At 48.0% G+C, this 14056-nt stretch overlaps 1 protein-coding gene across 1 annotated transcript in view; it reads right to left on the bottom strand.

Annotated features, from left to right (window-relative positions):
• Positions 1 to 1211: 1211 nt before the first annotated feature.
• Positions 1212 to 14056, bottom strand: part of SEC14L2 (SEC14 like lipid binding 2) — a 34392-nt gene continuing 21547 nt past the window's right edge. Inside the window, exons 6-12 of the mRNA XM_053368406.1 lie at positions 11958 to 12053; positions 10360 to 10420; positions 10163 to 10246; positions 5303 to 5409; positions 3512 to 3651; positions 2463 to 2632; positions 1212 to 1397 (exon numbers count right to left, since the gene is read on the bottom strand). Of these exons, the coding sequence (XP_053224381.1) occupies positions 1249 to 1397; positions 2463 to 2632; positions 3512 to 3651; positions 5303 to 5409; positions 10163 to 10246; positions 10360 to 10420; positions 11958 to 12053 (807 nt within the window). The 3' untranslated portion in view covers positions 1212 to 1248. The remainder of the gene's footprint in view (positions 1398 to 2462; positions 2633 to 3511; positions 3652 to 5302; positions 5410 to 10162; positions 10247 to 10359; positions 10421 to 11957; positions 12054 to 14056) is intronic.

Raw genomic sequence — 14056 nt, 5'->3', positions numbered from 1 at the left:
CAGAACGAGGAGAGCGGAAAAGCAGCGCCTTCCAGTACACGGCTGATGGCAGCCGCTTCTGAAGGATGGGTCCCAGGCTATGCAGGCCTGGTCTTGAAAGGAAGGACTTTGCACTGTGCGCTTGTGGAATTCACTGCAGATGGCAGTGATGGGCAGTAAGGGGAGGTGGATTTTTGAGGAAGCGGAGGGAGGCTTAAACACATCCACAGAGCAGGTGTGGCTAACCTGCGGCCCTGCAGATGCCGTTGGATTCCCAATGCCCACCAGCGCCATCTGGGAGCACGGCCGATGGTCAGGAATGATAGGATTTGTAGTCCAGCAACATCTGGAGGGCCCCAGGTTCACTCTATAACAGCCAGAAGGGGATTTGTTATTTTGGTAAAGGACACACCAGAGCAGGGTCTTCAGCTTTTTTTGTGGACTACAATTCCCATCATCCCTGACCGCTGGGTCCAGCTGGCTAAGGCTGATGGGAGTTGTAGTCCAAAAAAACCAGCCTTGGGAAATCCTGTAGCAGAGAAATGTGGATGTGTTGGGTCAGGGCCGATGCGAGTTGTAGTCCAAAGCATCTGGAGAGCACTCAGTCCAATCCGGCAAGGAGTCCCAAAACTTCCCCCTGCTCTTTTAACCCTATGCCTGCCGCAGGGGTGGGGAAATTCTGCTCCGAGGGCCACAGGTGGCCCTCAGCGTAATTTCAGAAGCCACCTGCACGCAACCAGTTCAGACCTCTGGCATGAGCGACCCATTGTGGTCCCAGCAGCCTGGTGGGTTGGGGGGGGAGAGGAAGAGAAAGAAGCGGGGGGGGGGGGAGAGAAAGGGGGTAGCCCTGCCCACCACTGGTCCGTGGCCTGTGACCAATTAGCCTTGAGGAAATGCAGCCCCACGCGGGAAGGAAGGCCCGCTGGGTCTCAGGCGCCATGTAAACACAGAGGCAGGGCTACAGAGCTTGAGAGACAGAAGGCAGCTCTCCTCTGCCCATTAGCGTTGCCAAATCAATCCCCGCTACCCTAAAAAAACTGCTGGTGGGCAACATCCCACAGCAGGGACTGGAAGAGACCAGTAGGTCTCCGTATCCAACTGCAAAAATAATCCACCCCAACCGCCCCAAATTAAATTCCCCCACCATCCTTGGGAATGTTCCTTCCACCCCTCTGCCCCATGAACCCACCCCTCCCAAGGGGAAGCAGCGTTTTTAGGATTGCCGCCTTTGGGGGGGGGGTTGCAGGGTGGAGGGGGGAGAAAGCTCCATCAGGCGTGGTTAATCTTCAGCTCTTTTGTCTGCTCCTCCACCTTCTGGAAGTCTTCTTCCACTTTCTTGTCCGGAAGTAGCACTTCGACCGAGTAACTGATTTTCTTGGCATGGATGTAGCTGTATGTGTTGTCAAACCGCAGGACGTCTGCGTGGGCGGAGGAAAAGGACAGCAAAGTGTCATGTCAGGGCTGCCATCGCCCCTTTCCAAAACTCCCGGGAGCCCAGAGTGCCACCGAGCAAGTACAGTTGTGCCTTGGCCCTCGGATGTTTTGGCTCCGAGCGCCGCAAACTCGGTATTGAGTGTTCCAGTTTGAAAACGTTCTATGCAATGTCTGATGGCTGCAGGAAGCCACACTTTGGTTTCTGAATGTTTTGGAAGTCGAACGGACTTCCAGAATGGATTCCGTTCGACTTCCAAGGTACGACTGTACAGTGGTACCTCTGGTTACGTACTTAATTCGTTCTGGAGGTCCATTCTTAACCTGAAACTGTTCTTAACCTGAGACACCACTTTAGCTAATGGGACCTCCTGCTGGAGCATGATTTCTGTTCTCATCCTGAAGCAAAGTTCTTAACCTGAGGTATTATTTCTGAGTTAGCGGAGTCTGTAACCTGAAGCGTATGTAACCCGAGGTACGACTGTACTATATATATATATATATATATATATATATATATATATATATATATACACGGCTTGGCTCCCGAACAAATCGGCTCCCAAACGCCACAAACCTGGAAGTGAGTGTTCCAGTTTGTGAACGTTTTTTGGAAGCCAAACATCCGATACAGCTTCCGCAGCTTTCAATTGGCTGCAGGAAGCTCCTGCAGCCAATCAGAAGCCGACCCTTGGTTTTCGAACCGTTTCAGGAGTCGAACGGACTCATAGAACGGATTAAGTTTGTGAACCAAGGTACCACTGTGATATATTATTTATAATATTATCTGATTCCTGCATTGCAGGGGGTTGGACTAGATGACCCATGAGACCCCTTCTGACTCTACAATTCTATGTAAGTACATGCTGTGCAGAAATGATACACTGGGGGCTAGATTGCATAAGAGCGTTATTACAGCGCATGATACATGCGGGGGGGGGCAGGTCGGAATTCCCCATGAAATTCTATACAAAATAAAGTTCATCCCTCCATTCAGGGAAGACCGGGGGGGGGGGAGGAGCTGGAAAGTGAGAGATCTGGGTACCACTTACAGATCCCTGGATCCGCACAGGTGATCGAGCCGTCTTCAGGCACCATGTGGGCGTTGTAGCGCTGGTTGGGATGCACTTCCTCCATTTCGCTGGCGTGCTGGCGCGCCCCAACTTTGGTCTTCAGGTAGACGCCAAAGCCTATATCGGCCCCGTCGGACATGAACTGCCACCTATACGCAGGGATATCAGAGGGGAGAGGGGAGAAGTGAAGGACGGTTGGCAATTATGAGAAGCATTCATTCCTCCACATTCCTCCGCATGGTACAGTCTGTGCCCCATTTTGCCTGGCGATGCCCCCATCCCCATGTCTAAAGTCCTCTTTTGATGTTTGTGCAGAGCGCGTACAGTGGTACCTCGGGTTACATACGCTTCAGGTTACATACGCTTCAGGTTACAGACTCCGCTAACCCAGAAATAGTGCTTCAGGTTAAGAACTTTGCTTCAGGATGAGAACAGAAATCGTGCTTTGACGGCGCGGCGGCAGCAGGAGGCCCCATTAGCTAAAGTGGTGCTTCAGGTTAAGAACAGTTTCAGGTTAAGAACAGACCTCTGGAACAAATGAAGTAATTAACCAGAGCTACCACTGTATAGTCCAGCAAAGGTCCCCTGCATCTTTTATTAAAAGCTTACCGCTGAACAATAATGGTGTTAACGATGAAATAGCCTGTTTAATGTCAGTTCTTGTTTGGGGAGGTGATGGCAGGGTTAGATTGCTGGACTGGAGTGTGTGCCCACTCACCCCCTTGCCCAAAGCTGCTGAACGCCAACTCCCATTGGCCCCAGCCAGCGTGGCCAATGTCCAGGGATGATGGGAGTTGTAGTTCAGTGTGGTGGAGTGGCCAGAGCGTTCAGTTATGCCATGGACGGCCAGAGATCACATCCCCAACCCAGCCATGAATCCCACCAGCATTGTCCTGTGGGTGAAATGGGATGAGAGAACCACACATCGCCCTGAGCTCCTTGAAGGGTGGGCCAGGAAAATATTTAAAAAGGTGTGCTGCCAGAATTCCACTTTCCTCAGCCCACGGTTTACTCCTGCCTCGGCTTACCTCAGCACACAGCCTGGGAAGAGGATCTCGTATTCCAGCTGCTGCGAGGAGCCCCGATTCACCATCACCGAATGCTCATACTGCTGCTTCAGCTGGTCCCGTACGTAGTATTTCTTGGGTACTTCTCCACCATGGTTAAGCTGCGCACAAGACCACATTGGTGAGGAGACTGAGGCTGAGAACACCTGCTCAACGCTCCTTCCCTGCTGTTGTCCTCTACACTCCCTATTCCGATGCATCGAGCTCAGAGACTGAAAGAGCTGCTTCCCCCTATATCGATATAAGCCTGGTTGCTTGGCAGGTGGTGATGTCTTGCATCTAGAAGCCTCCACCTCAGCGGCCTGGAACAAAGTCTAAGGCCTTTTTGGGTCCGGACAGCCATAGCCCTAGACCTGGCCTATGCTCCAGGAGTAGCCCATGCAGGTGCCCTACAACTCCCAACATCTCTTGATGGCAGCTCCATTAGGGCAAATGGGGCACTGCCCCTCAGCCTGACCTCAGCCAGCCTCCACCTGCATGCCTTAAGTGGGTGCCCTGGATATTGGGTTCTTCTTCTTCTTTAGTGCTGCGCTGGTAGAACTCAGCAAGGAAGAGAAAGATGGGGACAAATCTACTATTAGTTTGCTCCACCTGTCAGTGGCTCTGGTGCCACCTACTGTTCACCTCCTGGGCTTCCGCCCTATCGGTCCAAATGGGCACCCACCACCATTGCTGAATAGGGGTCTCCTCAGGATCATAGCTGTCAACGTTTCCCCTTTTTAAAGGGAAATTCCATTATTCCGAATAGGATTCCTCACAAGAAAAGGGAAAAGTTGACAGCTATGCTCAGGATACTCTCGGTATCCTGAACAAACTGCAGCTCCCAGGATTCTTAGGGAGAAGCCATGGAAGTGGTGTCATGATGCTTTCAACATATGGTGTGAATGTGGCCCTAGTCTTAATTCTGTAAAAACCATTCCACTCGGAGCCAAAGTAATTAGCTCTGAATTGTTAGCTTTCTAGTGGCCTGTCTTAGTACAAGAGGTATGGCCTAGAAAATCTTGATCAATTGATAATTAACCTAGCAGTCAAAGAAGCACTCCCATAAACAAAAAAAAATTGCTTGTTATTTAGATGTTGACTGGGTTGTAATCAGCTCACACCACGTTCTCTAGCAAGTGTGTGCAAAGCAGTAACGTGCTTTTGAGAATTTAAAGGTGGGCCACAAGTCCTGGAAACCAGAAGGAGGCAGAGTTCGTATCCCCTCTGCGTGGCTGCCTGGGTCCAGCTCTTTCCAGCTGCTTCCTCCCTTGCAAACTTGTGTCTTGTTCCTCTATATCCAGACTCCAGTCTTTGCTGGACTTTTCAAAGTGTTGGTGCTGACCTTTAAAGCCCTAAACGGCCTCGGCCCAGTATACCTGAAGGAGCGTCTCCACCCCCATCGTTCAGCCCGGACACTAAGGTCCAGCGCCGAGGGCCTTCTGGCGGTTCCTTCATTGCAAGAAGTAAGGTTACAGGGAACCAGGCAGAGGGCCTTCTCGGTAGTGGCACCCGCCCTGTGGAACGCCCTCCCACCAGATGTCAAAGAGAAAAACAACTACCAGACTTTTAGAAGACATCTCAAAGGCAGCCCTGTTTAGGGAAGCTTTTAATGTTTAATAGGTTATTGTATTTTAATATTCTGTTGGAAGCCGCCCAGAGCGGCTGGGGAAATTTAGGCCACCAAACTTCCCTAGCTGCTGGGGATAGACCCCTGCCCCACCCTGCCCAAGGGCTAAGGACCCCCGAGTGCTACCTGATGAGTGTCCATACCATAGTCTTGCATTTGGGGTCTCCATCTGGGTCTGTGAGGGTTCCCCCATATTCCTTGGGGATCTGTGAGGGGTCGATGTGCTTTTGCAAAACCTCCTTCCAGTTAGCTGGGAGAAAAGCGAGAGGGTTCATTTATTGGATAGAAATTGATTTCCAACCAACTCAATACAACAGGCAAGCAATTTGTCTAAGGCAGGGGTCGGCAAAGTTTTTGTGGCTTGGGGCGGTTCACGGGTCTGCAGAAACATGCACAAACACTATTTCTGGTGCTCCTTCCGGTGCGGAGGAGGCGTGCATAGCTTCCCATTGGCCACAGGAGCTTCCTGCGGCCAATAGGAAGCAGGCCAGCATCGTGGGCCTTAGATTGCTGACCCCTGGTTTAAGGGGATTATGAAAAAGCTGGAGATTAACCAGCAAAGGTCAATATTCTCCAGAGTTGACATTTACTCTTCAAATATCTGAAGGGCTGTCATGTGGGAAATGGAGCAAGCTTGTTTTCTGCTGCTCCAGAGGTTAGGGCCAGAAGCGATGGATTTAAATTACAGTGGTACCTCGGGTTACATACGCTTCAGGTTACAGACTCCGCTAACCCAGAAATAGTACCTCAGGTTAAGAACTTTGCTTCAGGATGAGAACAGAAATCATGTGGCAGCGGGAGGCCCCATTAGCTAAAGTGGTGCTTCAGGTTAAGAACAGTTTCAGGTTAAGAACGGACCTCCGGAACGAATTAAGTACGTATCCAGAGGTACCACTGTACAAGAAAGGAGATTCCAACAGCATCAGTAAGAACTTTCTGGTGGTAAGAGCCTTTCAATAGTGGAATGGACTATCTCAGAAAGTGGTGGAGGTTTTTAAATAGAGGCTGAAAGGCCGTCTGTCAGGGATTCTTCAGCTGTCATTCCTGCATTGCAGGGGTTGGACTAGATGAACCTTGGTGTACCATTCAAGACTCCAATTTTATGATTCCTTGAGCCAGCTCATTTCTCTCGCATCCCTCCTGCAGCCTGCTGTTGAGAACGCAGCGGCTGAACAGGTCAGCAACCTTGCGGTCACTTTTCAGGGAACATTCCTCGGTCGCTGGCCCAGGTAGGCCTCTGAGGGCAAACATTAGTCTCACTAACCAGGTAAGCAAAAGTCCCTGGAGTCCACAGTCCAAACCCCCCAATATTTCCCCCTCCTCCAATGTGCCAGATTTTGTATAAGCCGCTAGCCGTCTGTGTCGTATCCAGACCCGCATCTCAACACAAAGCCTTGGCAAGATTTGGGGTGCATTTGGGGAATATTGCGTTAGTTAGTGTTTTTATTTTAATAATTGATTTGTTAACCAAAAAACAAAACACCAAATATAACAAGAAAACAAAAAAATTAAACTACAGAGCATCATAGTCTGGAAGGACAAATGTACACAGATTATTAAGTACTAATGCGTACAAAGATTCCCTTTATAGAGCTTTATAAAAACAAAAATATTCAACAGTTTTATAAGAAAAAAACATCAAGTCATATATTTAAAAAACAGCCATTTGAACTCTGCTCGTTAGATACTTTTAGCTTTCCTAATTATAAATGGGTGCTTTGGTATGGCTTTCTAATGTTCCTTTTGCACTGTAGTATCTGTTGGTAACTGTGGATTTTAAAATAATATACTGGCACGTTGTTCAATCACACTTGCGGGCGTCATGTGACACAGTGGTGAACGTCAGCACCACTACCCCGACCCTTTTCACACACAAATGGGCTTCAGTTCCCCTGTGATCCCCTCAAAAATGGCAGGAAAGAACTGCCCCAAATGTCATCAATTTCCTCCCATGATTTTCCGGCTTAAGGGGTCTGCTAATAAGATTTCCCCCTGGAATCAGATAATGCAGAAAAGAGCACTAAAGATGCACTGTACTCCATTGGTTTTTTCGGAAATGGCTTTTATGTGGTGAGAAAGTTCAAATATAAGATGAGAACTGCTGTGTGATTTCAGCCTTGGTTGGTTGAGGGGGATAGTAACATACTAAAGTTCCCTCCCCCAAATACTTTCTAATCATCCCTACCTCCAAAACAACAATAATGTTCTGTGCATGCTTTTATATTCGGTATAGACAATACAGTGGTACCTCGGGTTACATACGCTTCAGGTTACATTTGCTTCAGGTTACAGACTCCGCTAACCCAGAAATAGTGCTTCAGGTTAAGAACTTTGCTTCAGGATGAGAACAGAAATCATGTAGTGGCAGCAGGAGGCCCTGTTAGCTAAAGTGGTGCTTCAGGTTAAGAACAGTTTCAGGTTAAGTACGGACCTCCGGAACGAATTAAGTACTTAACCCGAGGTACCACTGTATATCAGCCCTCCTCTCTAACTAACACCTGTCAACAGCCATTCCATCAGCTCTGCCAAAACACCAGCTCCATCAGGTACCTCCTACCCAGAAACTGTTTCTATTATTTTTATTTATTAAATTTATATTCCGCCCTTCATCCAAAGATCACAGAGTGGTTCACAACATAAAATACCAGCTGGCCACTATACAAACAACTGTTTGAGAATTGGTGACCTGAGTTTGCTTTTTTCCTCTTCCCTCCCCATCCCCTTTCCCTTGTGTGTCGTGGGTGGAGACTGTCTTGTTCTAAGTGATTGGATGTGAGCCACTCCAAGAGCCCCCCCTTTGGTTGAAGAGCGGGCCGCAAATGTCTCTAAATAAATAAAGAGGCGTACACCAAGCCTTTCCCCAAGCTGGTGTCATCCAGATGTTTTTGAACCACAGCTCCCAGCCATCCCTGTACCTTTGCAGTGATGGGCCAGAACCGTGGAAGATCGCTGTGCAACCGGGGCAGGGACGCTGCTTGTGTGCATTTGCTGTTTTACATTGCCAGAAGTTAAAAGAAGATGGGGATATGGCAAATTTACTTTTAAAGAGAAAGCTAGATGTTCAGCAAAAAAAATATGAGGCAGGTGGTAGGCGAGTGGAATAATTGCTCTGTCTTCCTGTGGCTAACAGCTCTGCTCCCATATATGACTGTGGAGTGGAGTTTTAAACAGCTAAGGGCAGATTTTCTGAATGGATTCATTCATTCATTCATTTCTGCTGCCCAGAATACAGGGAAGCCTTATGATGTCTGCTGCAGGGTAAAAACAAGGGACTTGGAAAAAGACATACATAGCCAGGCAGCGGCAGGAGGAGCCTTAGGCAATCTGCTTTAAATTTCCCTTCAGCCATACAGAGGAAGGATAGGTCCCAGGGAAAGGAGGAGGAACCTTTTCCTCCCAGCTTGGGACTTCAGGGTGGTCATTTACAGAGCAAGCAACTGTTTCTAAGAAGAGACGTCATGTATGCTTCCAGACAGACACAGAGCCTTGGCTGAAATTCAGAGGAACCAAATTCCCAAACAAATACAGAATAAGCTTGGCTCACATGGGTAAGCACTGGGCAAACATCAGGCTTTCGGGATCAACTTTGCTTTGCTTTACTAGAGTAGAATTCCCCAGATCCGCGAATAGGAGCCAGGAGCAAACAACACTCAGATTTAGCAGACTCCAAGCACAGGAGTTTTACTTTTGAGCAGTAGAGCTGGGTGTGCACAAATCCACTTCTAGTCTCCCACTTGATTTGTTTCAACAATATAATTCTCAGAGACCAAGCTAAGGTGTACTGCTCTGATGAGGAATGGTGAGAGCCTCCCCCTCCCCCTGCTCCTGCCCAGGAGCAGTGGAGCAGTATAGATTTGGAGCAGCGGTTTGCAGAGAGGCATAGTTTTGAAGACAAAAGTTGGGAAGAACTGGGGGGTGAACAGCAAAGTGAAGAAGAACCAGAAGAGAGAGAGCTAACAGACTCTCTCTCGCTGGAAGGTGTCCAGCCTATCAGTCCAAGGTCACGTAGAGCAGATAAGGTGGTAACACAAAAAGCAAGGTGGTTGCGAGACCAGGTTGCAGGTGACTATGGGGGAAATGGATGGAATCCTTAATTGGGAACACCTTCAGTCTGTGAATCTTTGTCAAGCCATCTAAAGATCAACTGGCAGATCCCAATTTAGCTTCTTCATATAGCTGTTGTGGGACGCAGGTGGTACTGTGGTCTAAACCACTGAGCCTAGGGCTTGCCGATCAGAAGGTCGGTGGTTCAAATCCCGCGACGGCATGAGCTCCCGTTGTTCGGTCCCAGCTCCTGCCAACCTAGCAGTTTGAAAGCAAACCAGTGCAGGTAGATAAATAGGTACCGCTCCGGCAGAAAGGTAAACGGCGTTTCCGTGCGCTGCTCTGGTTTGCCAGAAGCAGCTTAGTCATGCTGGCCCCATGACCCGGAAGCTGTACGCCGGCTCCCTCAGCCAGTAAAGTGACATGAGCGCCGCAACCCCAGAGTCATCCGCGACTGGACCTAACGGTCAGGGGTCCCTTTTAGCTTTATAGCTGTTGTAGAGGAAGGGCTCACGACTCAGTGGCAGAGCATCCATCTTGCATGCAGAAGGTCCCAGCTTCAATCCCCAAAGGCAGCACCTCCAGCTCGGGCTGGGAGAGACTTCATGCCTGAAACCCTGGAGAGCTGCTGCCAGTCAGTGCAGACAATACTGAGCTGAATGGACCAACGATCCAAGCCTGTAGAAGGCAGTTTCCTATGTTCCTATGATTTCCATGTGCTGTGTACACTACCAGGAAAGAAATGGGTGATATGCACCCAAGGAGAAACTAGCAAGGTATTAAATGCAGAGTCCAAATGGCAGGGGCTTAACACACTTGTATTTGCTTTGCTTGCCACATTTTAAAGTGGGAGGGGGGTGGTTTGGTCTTTTTTGGGGAGGGGAAGTACTTGGTTCTCCCTCTGTTATGTTTCCCGTTTCCTAGAAATGTTGGAACCAGCAAAGGCAGATCCTACTCACCTCCTAGGACCACAATCTTCTTGCGAGTATCTTCACTCAGAAAGTGCTTCACCAGGTTGTAAGCCACAGGGAAGAGCCTGGGAGCTGTAACAGGGGCAAAGAAATCGACTGAGTGGCATGTGGTCCCCAGATATTTCCCATGACGTCCTCAGGCTTTAAAGGGGTTTTCCACCCCAAGTTTTGCTTCCAAGGCTCACCTTTTATAACGTAGACTTGTTTAAGGGACTCAGGATAGTTCTCTTCAAACATGGCAAGAAGCTGAAAGGGTAGGGGGGGAAATGAGTCAGGAAAACATTTCAGAGGTGCTTTATATGCCAAATTATGGAAGCAATTAATGTATCTAGATTCACTAACATTTAAAGGTAAAGGACCCCTGACAGTTATGTCCAATCGCAGACGACTCTGGGGTTGTGGCGCTCATCTCGCTTTACAGGCCGAGGAAGCCGGTGTTTGTCCGCAGACAGTTCTTCCGACTAAGCCGCTTCTGGTGCAACCAGAGCAGCACACGGAAACGCCGTTTACCTTCCCGCCGGAGCAGTACCTATTTATCTACTTGCAGTTTTTTGGCGTGCTTTCACACTGCTAGGTTGGCAGGGGCTGGGACTGAGCAACGGGAGCTCACCCTGTTGCGGGGATTCAAACTGCCAACCTTCTGATCGGCAAGCCCAAGAGTCTCAGTGGTTTAGACCACAGTGCCACCCGCGTCCCTTTCTCTAACATTTACTCTGCCCAGTTCCATCTAGAGAAGAGTTTCCCAAGCTTGGGTCTTCAGCTGTTTTTGAACAACAATTCCCATCATCTCTGACCACTGGTTCTGCTAGCTAGGGGGGATGGAAATTGTAATCCAAAAACAGCTGCAGACCCAAGTTTGAGAAACACTGGAGAGAAATATTTGTCTGAGCTTACTTCCCTTCTTTCACGGGGTGTTTGTAGCTCTGAGGTTAGCTTATTGTTCATTTTAATTCATTCTGAAGTTTTTTGATAGTTGTTTCTAACTGTTTTTTTAAAAAATACCGAGTATTCCATAGTTTTATTCTTTCTGTAAGAACACATTTTTTATTTCTTTATTGCGTTCACATCCCACTGTTTCCCCCAGTGAGCTCAAGGCAGCATACATGGCTTTCTCCCTCCTCATTTTATCCCTGCAACAAGCCTGTGAGGTAGGTTAGGCTGAGAGGCAGTGATTGGCCCAAGGTTCACCCAGTGAGCTTCGTGGCCAAGTAGGGATTTGCACCCTGGTCTCCCAGGTCCAGAGTCCCACACTCTAACCTCTACAATCAGTCAAACGGTATTAAAAATACGAAATACAGACAGAAAAATCAATCAATCCATATTGTGAATACTAACACTGCTCATAATATTTATTTGATTAACTACCTGCCCTTCACACATCACAACAGTTTTAAAAAAACAATTATTAAAAACAGCTCAAGACAGATTGCAGTTGCAAGAATAAGTTGGGTCCTTAAAAAATACACATCTCAGGGGTCAAAGGCGAGGACAAAGAGATGTGTCTCCACAAAAAGGAGGTGGGAAGTCAAGGGGATTCGAAGGAATCCAGTATGTAGATAATACGATGTGTGATGAATGTAAATTTTAATATGGAAAATCAAATAAATATATTCGGGGGTTGGGGGGGAGTGATGTGTCTCTAGCATATGACGTACTGATGGTGCCACAGACAATTCTGTGGGGAGGGAATTCTTGGGACCAAGATACAGGACTAAAACTGCACCCCAGACAGCAGATACAATCATTCAGAGACGCAATGGGGTGGGTTCCCTGCCATTCTCACCTCAGAATAAGCATCCACAGCTGGCTTCCAGAGATGCTTCAGGCCCAGCCCTTCAAAATCGTAAATCATCATGACTGTTTCAACTCTCCTCCCCAGCTTGAGAGAGAGAGAGAGAGAGAGAGAGAGAGAGAGAGAGAGAGAAGACAAAACATGCTTTAGGCAAAAACATCTAAAACCATTCCTCCCCCTCTCTTTTGCCACATTGGTGTCCTCCAGATGTAATCATAGAATCTGTTATGTACTGGGTTGAATAGGATTCAAAAGGCAGCAGTCTGATTGGTCCTAGAACAATAGGATTCAGAATGCAGCAGTCTGATTGGTCCTAGAACAATAGGGTACAGAATGCAGCAGTCTGATTGGTCCATAGGAGCCACCCAATCCAGCTCCAGGTGGAAGTGAATCCGCAACCTGATTGGCCTACAGGTGAATCCCAGAATTAGCCAATCACGTGGGGCCCATTGTGTAAATAATGTATATAAAGCAGACATTCTGGGGGAACTTCCATTCCTCCTCACCACTATGAGCTGAATAAAGAACATGAAATCCACTCTCGACACTGAGTATATTTCAAAATCATAGAATTGTAGAGTCGGAAGGGACCGAACCCCTTGTAATCGGGAATCCATTTTGGACAATGTCTTAAAACTGTCCTGGCTAGGGTGAAATTACTGTCCAAAAACATCCGGGTGGCAGGACGGTGACTATTCTTTAAATTTAGCAGTTGAGATTGGATACCCCGCCATCCCATGGCCAGAATGTTGGTAGGTGACTGCGCTGAAGAATTCCACACAAAAAATTCATAGCAAATGTAACAGGCGACCACATGCAGAAGACTATATTTTAAAGGAGAGCTCTTAAGAACATTAAGACAAGCCTGCCAGAACTGTGGTTTGTTAAGTGCGCTTAAAGAGCTGTGGGAGCTGTGGTTTGTTACGGGTGCTGAAAGTTGTTAGGAGAGACCCTGATATTCCTCCTCACAGAGCTACCATTCCTGGAGTTCCCCGCGAAGAGGGAAAGCTTGCCAAACACTTCTGGGAATTGTAGCTTTGTGAGGGGAAGGGGAAGAAAAAAAACATGACTGTTTAAAGTTGTATCGTGGTGCGTTAAAAGTACAGGCAATCTCCAATTTGCGTGGGGGCTGTGTTCCAGGTCATCATGTGCAACGGTGGTGCATGCATAAGCCCATCATGCCCTGTCCTGTTACGACCCCTTTTTCGGTCACTGTGGTGCACACATACACACCCTCCAAGTGTCCCTATTTCCGGGACAGACCTGGATTTACAGAAGCCGGAGTCCCAGTTTCTGATTTGATCCCGGAATGTCTCATTTTTCCTTAAAAGGTAAAGGTACCCCTGCCCGTACGGGCCAGTCGTGACCGACTCTAGGGTTGTGCGCTCATCTCACTTAAGAGGCCGGGAGCCGGCGCCGTCCGAAGACACTTCTGGGTCACGTGCCAGCGTAACGAAGCTGCACTGGTGCCGCACACGGAAACGCCGTTTACCTTCCTGCTATAAAGCGGTGCCTATTTATCTACTTGCACTTAGGGGTGCTTTCGAACTGCTAGGTGGGCAGGAGCTCACCCCGCCGCGGGGATTCGAACCACCGACCTTACGATCAGCAAGTCCTAGGCACTGAGGTTTTACCCACAGCGCCACCCATGTCCCTATTTTTCCCCATTCCCCCCCCATTCCCCCCCAGTCCCCCCCCATTTTTCCTTAGGATGTCCCTATTTTCATTGGAGAAATGTTGGCGGGTACGGAGTTATGCAACCCCTGAGCCAAGGAGATAAGGATACAACCTTTAGAAGACACCTGAAGGCAGCCCTGTAATAGCAAACATGTTTAATATTTTATTATGTTTTTATATATGTTGGAAGCAGGCTAGAGTGGCTGGGCCAACCCAGTCAGATGGGCAGGGTGGTATGTATGTATGTATGTATGTATGTATGTATGTATAATTAATTAATTAAATGAAATGAAATGAAAAAAATAAAATAAAATAATAAAATAAAATAAAATAAAAATAATGAAATTGGATGTCCCTATTTTCATTGGAGAAATATTGGATGTGCATGCGCGGTTATGCATCAATCGGACGCA

Source organism: Podarcis raffonei, chromosome 16 (genome assembly GCF_027172205.1).
Source record: "Podarcis raffonei isolate rPodRaf1 chromosome 16, rPodRaf1.pri, whole genome shotgun sequence".
Classification (NCBI taxonomy): Eukaryota; Metazoa; Chordata; class Lepidosauria; order Squamata; family Lacertidae; genus Podarcis; species Podarcis raffonei.
The sequence above is the reverse complement of the archived record's forward strand: the minus strand, read 5'-3'. Positions and strand labels throughout refer to the sequence as shown.